This window comes from Ursus maritimus, unplaced genomic scaffold, assembly GCF_017311325.1.
Source record: "Ursus maritimus isolate PB19 unplaced genomic scaffold, ASM1731132v1 scaffold_20, whole genome shotgun sequence".
NCBI classification, from domain to species: domain Eukaryota; kingdom Metazoa; phylum Chordata; class Mammalia; order Carnivora; family Ursidae; genus Ursus; species Ursus maritimus.
In genome coordinates, this window is record NW_024424453.1 from 51,199,291 (window position 1) to 51,219,576 (window position 20,286).

A 20,286-nucleotide genomic window follows, 5' to 3' on the forward strand; every position below is an offset into this window, starting at 1 on the left:
TTTTTGGTATGTTTTAAGAAAAGCAAATCCAGTAAAATGCATGTCCCTTTATGAAATTTGTTAAAAGAGTTCATTTTAAAATAGTTGTTTCTGTTCTTAAAAAAGAAAACAGGTAGGTATGGCCACATGGCCCCCGTGGCCTGGAGCACGGAGTGTCCTCACTTGCCACTCCCGGGGAGCAGAGGCCAGCGGCTCTCCGAGGCCGGAGGTTCCAGGTGCGCGGGCGGGAGGCGGCGAGGCCGGCGCTACCTACTGCAGAGTCTGTGCAGCATGCTGTACACGTCGTCCTCCCGGCTCAAGCCCTCAAAGAAGGGGATGAGGTCCAGCAGCTCTGTGTCCGTCATGTCATCGAACCAGGACTGCACGGGCACCTGGAAGACAGTGTGTGCAGGGGGGCAGCAGAACGCACCCGGCGCTGGGGGCAGCTCCTAGCCTGACTTGGCCCCCGCAGTTTTTATCTTTTCTTTGGTAAGGAAGACAGGTAGCTAAAAACCATCGTCATCATCATCATCATCATCATCATCATCTTGTGTGTTCTCCCGTCCCAACTAAGATCCATTCAAAGCTACCTGGTTTGGGAGGAAGGCAAAGTTCAGTGTCTTTGCTTTTTAAGTGAAGTCTAAATGCCAGTTTTCGTGCATTGGCCTGGTTTGATTTCCTGCAGCAGAAAAGGTGGCCAGAGCACAGAATATAGGAGAGCTAGCCGTGCTACTTGCCAATTTCAAAAGCTCTTTCCACTGTATCCAACCAACTCCTTATACCTCACCAGGAGCCAGAGGTTACCTGCCAGCTACTGACACCAGGGAGCGCATGAACAGGGCCAGGAAAGCCACCACTTGGGGTCACTGTGCCACGCTGCACGGCAAAGGCAAGTGGGGAATTTCCTCCCATCCTTAGCAGTGATCAGTTAAAAGCAGAAGTATAAAATTTCAGGACAGTCTGAGCCACGGGCCCGGACAGGATTTACACTTAGTTTTAGAGGGGTGGTAATGGGTGGTAGCCAGAGGTGCAAAGAAGGGATGTAAAAAGAAATCTGGGGGAAATCAAAGGAGTTCAAAAGTAGCGTTTAGGGCCCTTTTACAGATCTAAAGACTGCTCAGAAACAAAACAATTCATTGTATAATTAAAAAGTATAAACAAGGTAAGGATTAACAAAAAAAATGACTCCTCGTAGGGGAAGGGCAGGAATGAGGGAGAGGGCAGACATGGACACAAGACTTCTCTAAATCCACCTCTGTTGGTAGTTCTGATGTTGGAATCATGGAAATATGTTACATAATTGCAATAAAATTAAACAAGAAAACAAAGCAATAACAAATGAACCTAAGTATATACAAAGCTGGTGACATAGCCACACAGAGAATTATGTCAAGTGATTTTAAAACATAGTGTTCTGGGGCGCCTGGGTGGCACAGCGGTTAAGCGTCTGCCTTCGGCTCAGGGCGTGATCCCGGTGTTCTGGGATGGAGCCCCGCATCAGGCTCCTCTGCTGGGAGCCTGCTTCTTCCTCTTCCCACTCCCCCTGCTTGTGTTCCCTCTCTCGCTGGCTGTCTCTATCTCTGTCGAATAAATAAATAAAATCTTAAAAAAAAAACAAACCCATAGTGTTCTGCTGTACATTTCTCCAAAAAACCCCACGTGCATTCAGTTGTCTGAGTAGTAGTGATAATGTTAGTACAGCAATTTGGAAACTATTAAACACGTACTATAGACTGAGTCAAATAGGTAATGATGTTAATATATTTACGAACCAAGAGTTTCAGCACAAGAGGAGACACAAAGACAAAAACAAAAACCAAAGAAATTAAATAAAAACTGTTATAACACTGAATTGGAAAAACCCATATGAATTTATGATTTAATTTTAATTCTAAAAATATGTATACTTTAGCTCTGTCCAGTATAAAGGACTGGAAGCAAAGGATATCTCCGTAACAATGAGGATCCACCCAAATTGTGGTCTCTAAATACCATTTCCATTAAAAGGAACTGGGCTCCATAGAAAAGTGGTTGATTCCAGGGCTGAGGCAAGAAATGGACAAGATGAGAATGGAACATCTTGTTGCAACAGAAAACAGGAAGCATTCAAAGACTATTGTTATACGAAGGGATGTCCGCTGCCCAAAGGTGAACGTCTGAGCACCCAAAAGAACAATAAATGGATTACATTATAACAATAAAAAATCCATGAGTTCATACTAATACCTAAAACAAATTCACTGGCTACTTTTGGAAGTTGTTAGAGTACCACCTCGTTACTCTGAAGATTGAAGAATTAAAGAAAAAGAACCAAGACTTTACCCTGACTTCCTGATTCAACATTCAAACTGACTTTAGGGTAATCAAGTAGTCAACGAGTGCAAGTCTGATTAAAAAAAAAAAGTTCCAGCCAACAAATATGGAAAGAATGATAGAATTTAGAAATCACCATTTCGTAATTCTTAATGAAATAGCTGATGGAGGCAATGATCATCAACGGCTGTTCACGTTTTTAGGTGAAAGGTTGATGGGGAATTTGAAAACATGGAACAGCTAACAACACCTGAATCCATAGATCAATTTAAAATCTTTAAAAGGGGAGCCTGGGTGGCTCAGTCAGTTAAGCATCTGACTCTTCACCTCAGATCTTGATCTTGGGGTTGTGGGCTCGAGCCCCACATTGGGCTCTACACTGGGTATGGATTATTATACGAATAATAATAAAGTAAAATCTTTAAAAGTGGGACAGCCTCACATGATATGCCTCTTGATGTGATACCATGATAAGTATACAATATCCTTGAGAAAACTGAAAAATTAAACCTGCATTTAATCAAGTTTAAAGGAAATATGGCAGTTAGAAAAACACAGTAAAACACCACCATGGGCTGCAACTAGACAGATCCAGAAGAGAGGAAATTTCTGCAAGACAAATAATCAGAATTCTTCACCAACAGGATGGAAGAAAACGGGAGAGGGGAAGGAGAATTGTTAAGATTATCCAAGAATTACCAGACACATTATTAACCAAAGCAGTGCTTGGACCTTGTTTGATTCCGAGTCAAACAACCCAAATGTAGGACAACATTCTGAGATGATGGGGAAATATGAACACAGTCTGGATATTAGATAATATTAAGAAACTGTTAGTTCTGTCAGATGCGATAATGGAACTGTGATTATATTAAGAAGTAATCCTTATCTGTTAGAGACACAGGACAAAATGCATTATGTTGAATTTGATTAACTCACTAAAATGAACGTGTTTAAATATAATAAATTTGGAATGTTGACTCAAGTAATCATTGCGCACTAACTAAATGAATCTAGCTTGATCTCAGTTTTTTGTTATAAGTGGAGCCACAGAGTTCTGGCTTCAAGGAAAGGACCCTGGGGAAGCTTTTGTTGAGTCTGAGAAGCCCGGGCTGGGGAGGAAGCCTCCTGTCCAGGGTGGGCTGCCTGAGCTGAGGACCAGTGTGGTGGTACTGCTGAGGGCTTGGCCGTCACCAGTGGGCCTAGCTGGCCCCTCCTGCCATGGAGGTGTAGGCCGGGAAGCGGGATGGCATCTGTCTCTTGCTCGGACAGCCAGGCTGCAGCCAGTGAGCAGGCACTAAGGGCTGCCATGCTCCAGGGAGTTTTATGTAGGGAATGTTCCCACTGTATACTTTTAAGACATCATTATGAGGCGGAAAAGCCTGGCAGGCTTGTCTGAAGGCCTTGACTGAGGTGTTTTTATTCATTCTTGTTTAAGAACTTCTGCTGAAGAGGTTGTCCAGGCCTTTTGAGTCTATAGGAGTCATGAAGCCAGCTCCAGGGTGACTGACGGAACCCTTCTCAGTAACAGCATGAAAAACGCTAAGATCCAGGCTCACTGAGCACTTACCCAACGCAGACAGCATTCTAAGTGCTTTTCATGCTCTGCCACACTCAATCCGCCAACCATCCTACAGGTCAGCAACCCTAGAATCCCCACTTGATGGACGAGGTAACTATAGCTCAGTGAGGGTAAATAACTTGGTCAGTGCCAGGTACCCGCTAAATGGCAGAGCTGGGATTTCACCCAGGGAAGGACAAGAAAGCCGAAACAGGTGCTTGCGGGCACAAACGTGGAACTGGATGGGGCCTTGTGTTCTCTCCCTCTGGGGCCACTTACTGCATTCTCAGGATGGAAGATGTACGAGGCAGGAGAATTGTCCACAATGATCACTTTGCTCAGCTCCCGGCCCAGGCGACTCAGGTCTTTCACGTAGTTCCCACGATGGAAGACGCATGATTCTCTGAAGAGCCGGGCCCGGAACACGCCCCAGCGGTCCAGCAGGTCAGCCACGGGGTCTGCGTACTGAAAAGCAGGTCGCAGTGAAGGCTAGGCACCTGAAAGAGCCCAGAAACCCTGACCTACTGCAGCAAGATCTGCATTATTTTTCTAGAAAGGGATTTAAGTAATTGGATGTGTTTTAGGATCCTGGTTATTTTCCTTTCCATGTGTGTAAGATACCCTGGATTCTTCCATTTCTTTCACCTCTCAAATCCAATCCATCAGGAATTCTTGGCAGTTCCGTCTCCAAGAGGATCTTGAATCCACCTGCCCCTCTCTGTAAATTGGCACTGCACTGATCCCAACCTATGTAACCGCTGCCTGGGGTGGCGGTGTGAGCCTCCCAAAGAGCCGCCCTCCTCCCCCTGCATCTCCTTTGCAGCCCCTGCACCTGGCTGTTGTCAGAGAAGCCACTGGAAAACACGTCCCATCACACCACTTCCCTGCTTACAACCTGTGGCCCCTGGAGTGAGGCCCACCATACCCCACACACCCGCAGCTACGTGGTTTCTGCCACCTCTTGGCCCCAGCTGATCACCTGAGCCACACTGGCTTTGATCATGGTCAGAGCCTCGGCACCAGTGTTCCCTCCACATGCAACATGCTCTCCTCAGATCTCTGCATGCACCTCTCCTTCTGTCTCTTCACCTTTCAGTCTTGGCTTCCCTGGCCACCCGTCTGGAGCCCCTGCCTGTCCCTCCCTTTCTGGCTACTATTGCCTCACAGCGGTCTCCTTCACAAGCTCACTCACCACCCCCAGGGATTACTGGATATGCTCTTCCCTGGTCAGGGTGCGGGGCTTGTCTGTCGTGTTCACCCTGCATAGTGCCCACCTCATAGTGGGGGCTCGGGAAAGACCAGTTTCATCACTGAATGAGCGAGCCGACTTTGAATCTGGCTCACGTGGTATGAGGCCACGCTGACCATATGGGTGCTCTGGGCAGCTGGGCCAGGCCAGCTCCTGAAGGTCACAGGATGGTACCAGACACCCACTTTCATTTTCTTGGAGTCCAAGAGTTTTATGAGAAGGAGTGTGAGCCCAGCTCACAGTTGGGGCTCACCCCTCTTGGTCCTCTCTCATGGCCTGGGGAATTTTCCCAAAGCAGGCTGAATTGGATAAAGAAATAAAGGGGTAATTCCTGAGTGAAAATCTTCATAAATGAAGATGTCTAAAGGACTGGGCCGCCCTGAGTGGCTGGGGCTGGAGGCAAAAGAGTGTTAGTTCCAAGGCCTATGTGAGGCCACGCCTCAGCACCAAGACCAGCACAGCCAGGTGTCATGAGGCCCAGCAATTCTGCAGGGGAGGCAGGAAGCCCCCAGCCTGGGGGGGGGAGGCCAGCAGTGGAATGCACAGCAGCCCACGAGAGTAGGGCAATGCCAGCACGTTGCGGGATGCAGGGCACAGGGCTACAGGCAGCAGCTCCAGCTCCGCGGGAATGTCCTCCTTTCCCTGGAGACATCCTGAGGAGCAGAGTCCAGGAGCAGGCTGTATTTCCTGCTGACCAGGTGGGCACTGCAGTTTTCAGCTGGTAAGGGCAGCCAAGTGCCCTGGGGTGTTAGAAGGCTGACTCTAGATGGAGACAGTGGTTAATTTCCCCAGAATTGTTAACACTGGTGGTGGCACACAGCCTTCAAGGGAATGTCTGAGTCTGGGGGCTCCAGGCCTTGGAGATGAATGTGGGGAATCAAAGTTTCATGAGGGCAGGGCTTTGTCTCTTTTGTTCTCTGCTGCATCCCCAGTGCCCAGGACAGAGCCCCACACACAGTTAGGCACTAAGTAAATATTTGCTGGGTGAATCCATCAATAAAGGAAACCAAGATGAGGAAGCAGACATCGAAGGTCTCTGACAGTCAGCGGATGGTTCCCATGGGCTCCTGGGCGGTGGGCCAGTGTGGCAGTGCTGGCTGGGAGTGGTGCCCAGAGCCAAGAACTGGGGAGTGCCCACCTGTCCACAGGGAGAAAGGGCTGGAAGGCTGCACCTGGGAGGGGATGCAGCTGAGCCAGGCTGGAGTAGCACTGAGAGAAGGGTTGCAGAGACAGATGGAGGCGCAGGTGGGAGCAGTCCAGGAAGGGAGACTGCCCAAGGATACTTAAGTGAGTGTGGGGGACAATGCCAAGCAACAGTGTTTCAATTCTGCCAACCTCCCCTCGACGTAGCAGCTCTCAATCCCACCAACTCTCCATCTACCCTGGGCGGGTGCAATCATCCTGTTTGTTACTTCTTTAGTTGTCACTTCAGGCTCCTCGGCACCCCAGAGCACTGCCAGGAGAGCCATCTCTGCTACAGTACCATTGGCCTTGGTGCCATTCACAGGAAAGAGCGCCCATGGGGAAGACTGTCTTCCCTGAGGCTATGTTCTTTTTAGTATACAAAAGTTAAGGCCTAGGTTTTGGATTCCCTCTCTACCAGCTCATGCTTCGAGGCCTGGCAATGAGCCTGGCAGAATGCTGTGCAGGTGGGGTTCTCTCTCATTTCAGCCGTGACCGAGAGATGGCCCAAACCTGGAATGCGCAGTCTGGCAAAGCTGGATGTCTGGGAACCTGGAGTCAGAGTCTTCAGCATGCAGAGAAGAAGAGAGCTAGGAATTGTTGGCGGCGGTGGGGAACTGCATGTGAGTCCTTGCAGCAGGCCAGGAGATGAGCAGATGGCTAACACAGGCCCCCCAGAGCTCATCTCTGGAGCCACTTCAGAGTCCCCACAGTGACACTGGCGATGCCTCCCACAAATAGATGGTGTTGGCCCCATCAGAGTCAGGATTTGAGAGATGGTCATGGCAAGGATCTCCTCCAAGGAGTGGGGGCCTAGCCTCTCCCCCCTAGGCTCAGCAACACCTGAGAAAGGGCAGACATAACCATATGGGAGGGGGGTCCTTTAACAGTAGGAGAAGGCAAAGAAACCACTCCATGTGGTTAGGGCCAGCGTAGACACTGGCTCAAAGATTCATGCCAAGCTACAAGGCCAAACCATGTGAACTGTCATCATCAACAATGATGATAACTAAACAATGAACATCAGGAGCACGTACCACGTGACAGAGCCTGCGAGGCATATGGAGCGCAGCAGGTGCTCCATGAATACTTGCTGAGTATGAGTCAGACAGTATGCTTTGCCTTTTACATGCATTATTTCATTTGATCCACCCCATGACGTAGCGGGAATTATCCCTAACTTCTAGAAGACATGGAGTCGAGAGAAGTGAAGTCACTTGCCCAATCTCACAGGGCTCACTAGGGCAGTCAGAACCCTCCTCCAGCCTGTGCATGCGGGTGAATCTTGGACACTTATCCTTCCCCAAACCTGTGTAAGCTAATGAAGGACACAAAGGCTTGAGCCTCTCGCAGTGGGCTGCCAGTCAACAGAGGAGACGCAGATGCCTTTTCTTGGTTATACTGGACACATTCGTGATATCCTGGTCTGTGGACATCCAGCTCCAGGTGGCTGCATGCAGCAACTTCACGGAGCATTTGTTCCAAGGGCTCCCTGTCACCATGGTAACCCAGAAGCCTTTCAGGCTGGTACTATGCACATGGCCTGCATCCATCCCATCTGGGGCGGGAACCTGTCACCATAGAAACCACTTCCCCCACCTTAACAGCGGGCTGTCTGACAGACAGGGAGTCGGGGGGGAGTGGCTGGGGGTGCCCAGCTGGGAGAAGGACATACCTTGGCCAGGCTGGCAGTAAAGAGCACACACTCAAAGAGCTGCCCCATCCTCTGGAGGAACTCATCCACGTGGGGCCGCTTCAGCACATACACCTGCAACAGTCGCAAACAGCAAGCCGGTCAGTCGTGGCCGCCGCTGGCGGTGGCCGAGGGCCACCACTCATGCAGGAAGAATTCCTGAGAAGGTAACTGCTTCCTGCCCCAGCTCCATGTGTGGCATGGAGACCCCAACTATATGAGGGCTATGTAGTCAGAGGTGGCACTTCAGGCCACACACACTCCTCAGATTGGGCTCTGGGTCTGAGTCTGGTGCAGACACTCCTCCCAAGGGAGAAAGGGAAGCCGACCATGGTGCTGTGGGTCGTAGGGATTTTCAGAACCAGTGAGTGGAAGGGTTGTGCCACGTTTGTGTGAAATGACTCATTCTCTCACATGTGTTCCTTGGCACATGTTCTGGGTCAGGCCCTATGTGAACATAGGCCATGGTCTGGGGGCTGTCCTTTAGGAGGTCCAGGCCCGGCCCACTGCCCGGCAGCTCTGGGACTGCTCCAGCTGCCACCTTCTACCCTTGACTGGAGCACCTGCCTTGCTCGGAAGGCCTAGGGTGGGAGTGCAGGCCCAGCAAAGCTGCAGGAAGTACCTTCCGTGTCAGTTTGGGAAGCTGTCCACTTGACACCGCAAAGGTTACTCTGCTTGGGCTTGGTACAGAAACAGATGTCAGGGGACATGAAGCCAGCCTACTCCCAGGCCCCCAGTCAGCCAACAGGAGGGGGCTCCAAGCAGAGGGGGGCAAAGAGGAGGCTTTCCTAGAGTGGCTGCTGGGCTCCGTGCTCCTGACTGGGAGACCTGAACAAATCTGAGGAGACTAGGGAGATGGGAGAGAAGGCAAAGCTGCTGAGAGAAGATAGGGAAGGTGGGAGGAGGGAAGAACTAATTAAAACTTGAATAAATTCCATTTGAAATTAGCCACTTCCCTAAAATAAATCAAACTTATTAAAATTCAATTCAGCTCATATTCACTGAGCCCCAGTTCTGTGCTCAGCCTGAAGAAGCTAAAAAATGAACAAAACACAGGCCTTGCCCTTGAAGAGCTCACAGTCTAGAGCAGATACAAATAAAAACAAATCAAGATAAGCATGCATAAGGAAGTTGTATACAGGGATATATTAAGCACAGTTAACTCCCCTCTCAAGGGGAAGGAATCACAGAAGTCATATTTGGCCTGGACCTTGCAGGACGAACAGGAGTTCACCAGGCTGGTAAGGATAAGAAGCAAGCTTCCAGGCTGAGGAAACAGTATGAGCATGAGACTTGGCTTGAAAATACCCAGGTGTCAGAGCATGGCCGAGCCCTTCATGACCAGCCCTTTAGAGGAGATGGGGGATAGAAGAAGTGGCTGAAGAGGAAGTGTGAAAGGCAGGTTGGGGGGAGTAGGTGTGGGGCTGTGAATGGCAGATGTTGTGGCTGTCTGTCCTGTGGAGTCACAGAGGGGAGGCGGGGCTCTATATTGCACAGAGAATGCATTCTGTGCATTGCAAAGGAATTCTGCACAGAGCCAGGACTTGGTGGGAACTTGGGGCTAACTGAAAGAGTCGGGTAAGCATGGTCTGTGGCCGAGGGTGTAGTGAAGGGCCAGAGGAGCAGGGTGGTCTGGGGTGGGTGCCAACAGGGCTGTGAGGAGCTGGGAGGTTGGGGTGGGAGTGAGGGCAGGGCTTGTGGCTGCAGTAGCTCCAGGCCCCCACCTTGCCCATGAGACTCCTCGATGCCACGGAATGGGTATGGCCTGTGGTCCTCAGTCTCCTTGGGAATACTGCTTAGAAAGCAAGCTTTGCTACACGCAAAGGGCAGGAGACTGATTTGGGAACTCTGGTTGTTGGTGCCTCTGGCAGGGAGGAAGGTCCTGGGCCCGGATGCCGGCGTCCAGGCCCGCGTCCGCGTGCAAGTAACCAAGAATAGGCCCATTGGGACCTGCACAGCCTATCCTGGATTACTTGAACGAGGCCACGGCCTTCGCCAGGGCCTTGGTCCTCCTCTTGGCGCCTGTGGCTTCATTCCCTCAGGAGAGAGAGTTTCTGACCCCAGCCCTGGGGTTCTGGAGTATCTACCACCATGTGAGTCATAGCGCAGTCTGGAGGGAGGCTGGGGGAGCTGGGGTGGCTCCTTCGAGAATGGGCTGGCCATAGTAGGTCAGGCCCCGAGGGTCATGCTCACAGTTGTGAGGTAAGAAGGATTGATTTCTCTCCTAATTCTTGCCATGCTGGTAGGGAGCCTCTCCTTTGTCTCATTACTTTGTAGCAGAAGCCAAGATAATAAACGAAGCCCTAACTGCTTCTCAGATGCTGAGTTAATTCAGCTGATGCTTTTGCAAATGTTAAATGCCCAAGTGCCTGCCTTTTGGCTCCCTCATGGCTTTTAAAAGCATCAAGTGTGGAGACACTAGGGATAAGCTGCCTTTCTCAGGGCCCCTTCCTGCAGGACCTCCTGGCAGGGGAGGGAAGGGACTAGAGCATCAGGAAAAGAGCCGTGGGCCAGGGGGCAAAAGACTGGGAGTCTCATTTTAATTCTTCCCATTGCATGACCTTGAATCAACCCTTTCTCTGGCTGAGCCTCCATTTCCCCATCTGGACAATGAGGTGGTTGGGCCAGCTGATTTCCAAGGCATCACCAACTCTGACACCCTGTACTCAAGGGCCAAAAGAGACGACTGGCATCATTAAGGGAAGACATCCATTTAAAATGGCTCAAGCACCAAGAGAGATTTTCCTTCCTGGGATATAAACATATCAGGCCAGAGACTGTCCCTTTACGACCCTGGGGTTGACAAGGAAGATGGTCAGACCATCCCTGTGAAAAACCTGACAAAATCTCCCCAACTCCTCAACCTCCAAGGCTAGTTTTCCTACAATGTTCCAATATGTTCATAAATGAAGCTATTCCTGGAGAAGCACCATGTAGATAACAAGAAAAAATATCAGAACAAAGATGCATGCCAATTAACTAGGGCATCTTTATTCAAATTTGCCTCCTGATCCGAAAACACACCCTTCCCTCTTCATCCTTTGGGTTGGGATTTTGCTAAAGATTCCCTGGAGAACATGATGTAGGAGTGACAAGATCAGTCTGGAGTAGCTGGCATTGGAAATAGACACCCCTTCCCAAGATTCCCCCATAAGTGGGTGACTCGTGGCATTTTCCTGTTGTCTGCTAGGAGAGTCGCCGAAAACACTTACATGAGCAAGTTAATTAGACCATCAAGCTAGGCCAGTGGGGGATATGGAAACTTCTAAAAGTCTGAATCAAATCAAAGAACTATTTGAACTTGCAACCACATCTAATTTCTACAAACAGATTTTAGTTTCCCTTATAAACTCAGTATAAAAGAAATTCATCGGAGTGAAAAAAAAGCGGAAAACCATTGTATTTATTTCACGAAGCCTGCTCCCTTTTGATTCAGTCATAAAATTATTGATGAAATGGGAATTTAGAAGTAAGTTCATAGGAAATGTAATCACTAAAAAATGCTAATTGCAGCTGAGATTTAGCTTTGATTTCTTACCTGATGTATAGTTCCATCGATTTCAACCGGAACAATAAAATCAGCATTACTAATAGGCTAGAGAGAAAAGAAATGATAATTACTATATCTGAAAGAACAAAATAAAACTGGGAACTTTAGTTAAGAATAAGGCTTGCCGGGACTAATGTTTTTATTATTGGAAAAAACAGTTCAGGCAAAGGATGTTCAGCTATGCTTTGGTTCCTTAAAATAAACACAAGCAAGAAAGCACATTTTTTTCTGTTCTGAATATCACTACGTTTTCAGCATCTTGGTCCAACCTCTCTATCATCTTCCTGGCCTAAAGGACAAAGGGTAGGAAGGCCTAGCCAGGGAATAGGACTTCTCAGAAACCCCAGCTCTTGCCTAGAGCCCTGCCAGGATGATGCAGACCACTGCGGGCCACCAGGGGGAGGAGGTGAGAGCGTGATGGTCCCAGAGGACTATGCTACTTGAGGGAGAATGATTTGTATTGAACCCACAGATGCAGCCTGCCCTGTGATGGGCTGCTCGGCAGGAGATGCTGAGCACATGAACACAAAACAGGGCCACAGACACGTGGGGGTGAAGTCAGAGGCCACAAGCCATGACCTTGGGCAGCCTCCTTCCCTCCAGACCTTGATGTCTCCTCTCTTCCACAGCTGTAGTTAATGGGTCTGAAGAGTGCCCATGGCTCCCTCGGTCCTGAGCATCAGTGATTTCAGCCTTGCCTGGCACCGGCTCCTGCTCTGAGCAGTGGGGAGAACCAGCGCCATCCCCCCCCCCACCCCCGACTGCTCTGCTCTAAGTAACACAATGCCCAGCACACCCACAAACTTCAGCATATTTAACAATATTAATGACACTTAAAATCCAAATATGATTCTTCGGCAGTTCCTGCATAAGTCAATCCTGGGCTTACATACAGTTCTAAATGGAATTTCATAAATGAGGTGGAAACTACTCTAACGAACAGGCCCAAGAGAATTAGAAGAATGCAAACCCCTGGGACAAGTAGGAAAGAGAGAGGGAGGAGAGCACATGTGTGGTGGACACTGGGCAGGGGTCCAGAGAGGGGTGTGCGGTACGTCATCTCCGGTCAGAGTCTGAACTGGGATCTGCCTTTAAGCCCATCACTGTACCCACACACATTGTTCTCTGATAAGTAAACTGAAAATATGTAGAAGATACTAGATTGCAGAACCATTCCTAAGCACTCAGGAGAGCACCTGAGGCTTAAGAGTACAGTTTATTCACTCCTGTGGTTGGAAGGCCAAGGATGAATTCGGTTTTTTATCATTCTACAACTAAACTACAAAATCATGCTAAAACCCCCAAGATTGAAAGAAGAAACTCTGAAAAGGCATTAGCAGATCGTGAAATCATATTCCAGAGAGTACGCTGAAAGAGAAAAACCGTTCACCAGTTCAGAGCAAGTCTGAGCCTGTCTCTTCTCACGTGCTGGTGTAAAGGAGGCCGTGCCAAGCCATGGTTCTTAACCTGGGTCTAAGAGCCTGTGTGTCGTACAGCTGCACATTTTCAAGGAGAGAGGTTCACAGCTTTCAGATTCGCCAAGGCCTCTGAAATGCCCAGAACACTAAAAACCATACGATAAAGGTAGTTGCCAGAGGGGAGGTGGGGAGGATGGGTGAACAGATGAAAGGGTTTAAGAGTACAAGTATCTTGATGAACATGGAGAAATGTATAGAACTGTTGAATCATTATGTTATGTACCTGGAACTAATGCAACTCTGTATGTGAAGTACACTTGAATAAAAAAACCCCACACCACAAAGACTATTCTGCTCGCAAATATAGGCAGGCCAGGGAGGGAAGAGATGAAGAGATGCTGTTCACATCAGCTTGTGGCGTAATGCCCTCTGAGCAGGCCCTGCCTTTGGAGGCAGGAACCCTCCGTAACCTCAGGCAGTCTGGGCAGCGCTGGGAGGAAGCCATGTAGGCTGAAATGGCAAATGACCCCTGCTCCAAAGGGCTTTCCTCCTGAGGGATTTGAAAAGTCCTAAGTAACTTGCCCACAGGGGAGAAAAGGCTTCCAGTGCTGTTCAGAGCTGAGCTGGGGCACAAGGTCATGGCAGCCACGGGACCAATCCTGGAAGGGCCCTCAAGGTGCTGGGGAAAGAGGTGACACTTCCAGGCCCCAGTGGCCAGACAGGCCATTTCCCACTGCTAGTTAAGTGTGGCATCTTCTCCACTCTCCCAAAGGACTCACAGACAACTGCTTGGCCTGGTCCTATTAAGGAAGGCTTCTGTTCAGTGAAAAGCAGGCACGAGGAGGATGTTTCCGACAGAAAGGTCTTCAGGTCAATTTGATGGCTCCTCCACTTCCCAATACAATGGCCAAAGAATGACTATGGTTCATGTGAGACACATACCCCATCATGGATGGTGCCTTTCACATCTCTCAGCAAAGGAAGAGGAGTTGAGGGCTGCAGGTAAAAGGAGGAATGGGGTCTAACTGGCCAGTGATAGTGGAGCAGTTTCATCTCCAGAAATACCCCACGGGAAAATAGGACCGGGACCCTTCTTCTTCCCCCCAACACACCAAATCCCCTATTTCCAAACCTTTTCATCATTTGCCTCTTTTAAACAACTTGTTTCATTTCAAAAAATGGAAAGATGGTTCACGAAGTCACTTCTTAATAGTGTAGCCACAGCCGTTCCCACATGGACGCCCTCCGGGAATTTGTAATTTTTGCTGTCATTCTGGCAGGGAGGTGGAGTGAGGAAGGGAACAGAAGGAAGACGGTGGTGTGATGCTCCCGGTGACATCACTGCAGCCCCGCCCCCTTCAGAAGGGAAGTCATGCAGGTGGATGGACACTCATTTAGCTATGAAGCTTGTAAAAATACCCCCAGCAAACTCTTGTCACAAAAAGCTCAAAATAAATGGCTGAATCTGCCCAGATGCTGTCACTCTGGAAGTCTTCTTTAGAGCTGGACCACTTTCAAAAATTGGTCTGGGAAAACTTCCAAGATAACAGGTTGCCTGACAGTTTAACAGTGCCTCTCCTGCCCCTCCCAATAAAACATGCAGCACTCTGGCTACCTTGACAAATACACAGTAGTGTCCTGGGGCATTGATTGCCTTTTGCTACCTGAAAAGTTTTCCTGCAGGGGCTGGAGGGATGGAAAACCCAAATCTCATAAGAATGAGGTCTCAGTGACACTGGCAGCCCAGCATTTTCCCCAAAACTATGTAATATTCAACTACTTGAGTTAATGTTCACCAGAGTTAATAAGCAACTGTTCTTGGGATTTCTTCATGCACAGTGAAGTCACAGACCAACAACCACAAAATGTCATCCTTTTTGTTTTTCCTTTCCAATACCACTGTGACGGAATCACAAAGATCACAGATTGTTTTCCTTGTTGATTTACCTTAAATGAACTGTGCACCAATGTTTCATCTAAATCAATGACCACACATTTCTTTCCATAGTCAAGCACCGTCACCTCTGGAAGGAGGTATTTAGCTGGCGGCTAAAATGAAAAAAAAAAAAAATCAGTATTATTACTTTTATGTAAAAGACAAACTAATGTCCTTATTATCGTATCATATTGTATCAACGAGGTTTAAATGAGAGCAAACGTTTAAATGCCTAATGATTAAGCACATCACGGAATTTTATTAAAAACAATAGGACTAGGTAGTTTGCGACTGAAGTTTTAACAAATACTGTTGCCATCGTCTGATTGGTTATTTGAGGGCCTAGGCTTTGGAGGCAGACAAGCCAGGGTTTGAATATCAGCTCTGTCTCTCTCTTGGCTGTAAGCTGGGATAATAATACCTACCATGAAAGGTTGTTATCAGCTGTAACTGTGGTAAAGCGCCCAGCATTCTGCCTGGCACATATACAGTGGCTACTGTTATTGTTAAAACGGGCTACGCAAAAACAAATGTTCAATTGTATTAGCTACTCTCATCCTCCCAGGCCCATTTCTTGGGGTCATATTTTGTCTGGAATTCACTGTGGTACAGAAGTATATTTTAGAGCTATACCACAGTGTTTTTGTTTGTTGAATGACTAAAATTTTCAGAAACTTGAAGAGTCCCTATAGACCCACCAGCAAAATGCAATCCAAAGTGAGTTCTAATAATAGGAAATAGAAATAAAAGTGCTGTCTGCCTTACTGCAGTATTAATACTGAGTGAGTGTGGCATTGTTACCCCTTGGATTCTCAGTATCTGGAAGTTATACTTTAATCCATATGCTGTGTGCTAATCAGAAAACCTATTTATGTCTTTGTAGTAGCTGAATCTAATCTTGTGATAAAGAGGTTGTAAAGAGCGAATGAATGGCTAGGTATCTTCAGCCAACCTCATTCTTGATTTACAGTCTTACTTCTTTGGGCCTTGCCTCATTCTAGAAATGATTTGAAGTATTTTAGCTTAATTTGTGGTGTATTTAATATCCAAGGTTAACTAGCTAATTTTCTATCCTGGAAGGTCAAGCTCTCTCTGTTCATTATTTAATGCAAAACAAAACACACAAAAAATGTGTCCCTAGCCACTGAAGAACAGACAATTTAGTTTGTCAAAACAAACAAAAAACCCCAAAAACAAAAAACAAGAAAAAAAAAAAAAGAAATCAAGAGGTATTCCCTTTTAAATGGGTATTTCCTTTTTCTGGTGGTAGGGGGGAGGTTAAAGTGAACATGAGTCAAGGATCCAGAGTTAATTCTGGACTTTGCTGGTTCAATAGTGAATGTCACAGGAAGTCAACAGGGTAGGTAAATTTGCAAATGTGATGATCACCTTGTCGGGGCTGACAGGGTGAGGCTGCGTGTGGTGATTCTAATTCTACAGGGGCTCTCTCCAGGGAGTGTGGGTGTTTCCCCCTGTCCAGCATCAACCATAAGAAAAAGCCTTCATGGCCTCCAACTTCCTTGACTCTAATTAAAGTTCACCAAGCAGTATATCCTCACCCAGTACTGCAAGTGACCTGTGAGGAGATGTGCCTTAGATGTGGGGAATGGGATTTGGGGTCCTAGTAAGGACTCTGTCCCTCATTATAAATCAGCAAGCAGGCAGGTTGCTGGAAAAATTAAACTCTCAAGAAGTTCTGTATAAAAAAGTGTTTTAAAAAGGCAGGGCACGAGGAGCTCTGTTAAGTGAACATAATAAAGAGGACTTGAGTTATTTCTGTTGTTTGGGCCACAGCAGAAAGCACGCCTGTGACTAGAATAAAACTTAATTTTTTATTACACAATTATGTAATAAAAACACATTCTCATTGTAAAGAATACAGATATGTGACAGCTATTCGCTTTTCCCTGCACCCCATTCCTTTCCCCAGATGCCCCCCTTTTTAGTGCAGTGTGTATCTGTCCAGTCCTTTCTCAATGCGTTTATATACTAAACAACATTTTCACTTTATGTAATTGTTAGCCTGGAAAATAAGGCTCTAGAAAGTCTATCCCTAGCCAATCTGAAAACATCAAAGATCTGCCAAAAGTGGCTCAGTTATTTTCCAAACCTGAGAACAAAAATTACTTTCTTAGCATATTTAACCCACACTTTGCAAGCATTCTCTGAGCTAACAGTACAGAAAAGGCCTCATGGTACTACTGGAAGACAGAAAAGAGGGAGATGGGTGAGATTACTCTTAAGCAAGCTACTGACTTAGCATTTGTGCTGCAGAGAACAAGGCTGGGCTGTGGGCAATGGGTGAGGAGGGTTCCATTAATCCTCAGCCCGCTTCCTACATACACGCAGCTTCTCTGAGAGTTTGCCTTTAGATTAATGCAAATTCTTCAGACCACTGGTAAAGAATTCTTCTGGACAGCTGTGTCCTTGGAACACGCAAGGACGCTATATGATTGCAACAGTGCTTTGTTACTTCAACTGATCTGTTCAGGTGATGCTTGAATTATTAACTAAAAATGTCCTGAGGCAAATTTCCTCTCAGGCCACCACAGAATTGGAGAACAAGAGGAACACCAGTTATATCAAGAAGAGCCTTTTCTACACAAACCTCTTGCTCCAAAGCACATGGAGGGCATTGCCAGGGGGATGGAGGAGGTGGGGGTAGGGGGCAAAACCATGTTGCGGGAGAGGGGAAGAAAGGAGCCTTGGCTTGCTACCCAAGGTTTGGGAAGGGCATTCATTCCAGTTCTCTTCCTGGGAGTAGGTCTGGCATTTCCCATCCTTGGTAGTGAACTGGCAGCCATGAACAGTTAACTCTAAGGTTCTTTAGAGTACCCGCCCCGCCCCCTTCTTGGCACATCAGACTAGGGTTTTTGTACATAAGAGTCCTCAGGCTCAGGGTCTGCACAGTAGGCTCCCCAAGCCACAGAGCTGAGGGCAGAGATCTCGGGGCTTCTGTAGGAGGGGGCAAAGGAAACTCTAGACCATCTTTAATTACATTCGTTGTTTCTGCTGAGGGCTTCTTCATAAGGTTTGATAGAAAAAAGTATACGATTGTTTATTAAAAGGCTTAGGCAAACAGCATAGACACCTGTTAGAAAACGCATTTCTCTTCTCCCTTTTCAGCACTTTTATGGCTCAGCTGCACTGTAACCATGCGTGGTGGGTGTCAGGATGGAGTGAGATTCACACAAGAGAGGGCATGGGAGGAGTCGGCTCACAGCACCAGTGACATTCCTCGCTGGGGTCAAAGCATTGGAGTGCTCACCCTCAGCCATGACCACTCCATCTTCAGAGGGTTCTAAACCCATCCCTCTGCTTCTTTTCCTTACCCTTCAATACCTGACTTTTACTAGGCAGCCCATGAGGCTTCCAGTAAGATGTGTGGAGGGCCCCAAATCCCAGCTTCTGGTTGGGAGACCAGTGTTACTGAGTGGAATGTTTAATGTCAAGTCCAGATAAAGATGTCATTTTCAAGAGGGGTATGAAAGCTGGATCAATCAATAAATGGTATTGAGACAACTGCCCTGCCACTTGGAAAAGGAAATAAAGCTGGATCACTACTTCATACCTTACACCAACATGAATTCCAGAGGGTCACAGATTTAAGTATAGTGATAAAACCATTAAAATACTAGGAGAAAATATGGCTCACAGTCATAAAACGGGGAGATCTTTCTAAGAGCATAACATAAAATTCAGGAGCCATAAAGGATAAGATTAACACATTTGCCTATATAAAATTAAATTTCTTTGTGGCCAAAATGATTATAACCAAGGCCAAAAGATATACCATAAATTTGGGGGAAAGTCCTCATTTCCTTGAATTGAAAAAGATAACACAGTAGAACATCCAGAAGAAATGAATAGGGAAGAAAAAAGACATATAGATAATAAACTTGCAAAAAGGTGTTCATCCTCATTCATAAAGAAATGCAAATCAAAGAAATGAATCGATAAACCATTATTTACTCACAGGTCAGCAAAGATTGAATATTTGATTATCATCATTTTGGGTGAGGGAATGGGTAATCCCACACACTCCTGGTGGGAACTTAAATTAGGCTTTCAAAGGACAATTTGGCCTTAATCTACTCAGAATGGACGATATATCCTTTGATCTAGCATTTCCACAATTAGGAAAGGATCACAACAGATACTGTAACTCAAGTCCATAAACATATGTGCACAGGAATATTCCTAAGTATTTGCAATGGCCCAGAAAGAGAAACAAAGTCAATGACATCAAGGACGTGTGAAAGAATGAGGTAGACCACTCACTATGCACTAATATTTGGAAAGAGGTTCGAGGTATATTGTTTAAAGCAAAAAACATCTTGCACATCTTGCAAAATTCTCATTTATATAAATACAGTCATGTTTATTTAGATTTCTGGAAGAATACATAACAAATATTGAAAGTGGTTATTCCAGGGAATGGGACCATGTTGGGATTTTTTTTTAATTTATTCTTTCAGTATTTTTTAAAACTATGAGCTTGAATTACTGCTTAGTAAAAAATCAAAAGACCAAAGCTGCACATATAAATGCAGTAGCATGAAAATGAAACAAGATGGGTATGGTGGGAAGCAGAGATGGGGGGGGGGGCTCCAGCTGGAACTAGTCTGGGCACCCAGAGACTCTGGGGTGCCTTTCACCTTCAGGGCCTGGAACAGCTTTCTGGAGGCTATAGGCTTTGGTTTGGGATTAGCACAAGCCTGGATTTTCACATTTCCTATGGTGCAGCACCCCAAGCTCACACAGGCTCCCTGAGCAGGTCCCCTGTGATCCACAAAGGGCAGGGCTACTCTGTTGCTGGGACCTGCAGCCTTGACAGGTGGGTACAGATTCTGCAGGGGATCCCAAGGCTCGAATCCTGGGGCTGAGCTGGCCTCCAGATGGACTTGGGTTCAGTTATGCATGCTAAGCAGGCGGTGGGTATCAGAATGAGCCCATCAGTAGAGCTGCTTTTCGGGAGGATATCATTCAATGATGCAAGTTACTTTAGCCAGGCTTTGTTTTTCTGCAAGACATTTCAGAGACTCACAAGGCCTGACCTAGAGTCTCATTTGTAGGAAGGAGTCAGCAGTTTATTGATCTAACAGTGCAATAAATTATGCAAGGCATCTTTTTCCCTTTGGCTATTTCATTCTGGGATTCTAGAATGTGTCAAGATTTGTGAGGAAAGAGTCATTTTCCTTGGTAGAGTTCTACCCTGACAAATAGTTGGTTCGGCACTTAATGAACTTTGAGAAAAACCAGTGCTGTGGGAGTATCACAGGTAGCGGAAAAGCTGCTACCTGTCACCTGTTTAACATAGGTAACTCTGCAGGAAAAATGTATGAAACTACTCTGTATTAAAGGTTAAAAGGACACCTCTGGTATTAATCCCACTGGGTATCACA

The 20,286-nt window shown here is 47.0% G+C and overlaps 1 protein-coding gene across 2 annotated transcripts in view; it reads right to left on the reverse strand.

Annotated features, from left to right (window-relative positions):
• CTDSPL (CTD small phosphatase like) overlaps positions 1-20,286 on the reverse strand; it is a 112,839-nt gene continuing 92,553 nt past the window's right edge. For both annotated transcript variants that reach the window (XM_040636969.1, XM_040636968.1), the window contains 5 exons: positions 14,893-14,994; positions 11,516-11,572; positions 7,960-8,052; positions 4,133-4,318; positions 1-371 (listed from right to left, as the gene is read on the reverse strand). In XM_040636969.1, the coding sequence (XP_040492903.1) occupies positions 246-371; positions 4,133-4,318; positions 7,960-8,052; positions 11,516-11,572; positions 14,893-14,994 (564 nt within the window). In that variant the 3' untranslated portion in view covers positions 1-245. The remainder of the gene's footprint in view (positions 372-4,132; positions 4,319-7,959; positions 8,053-11,515; positions 11,573-14,892; positions 14,995-20,286) is intronic.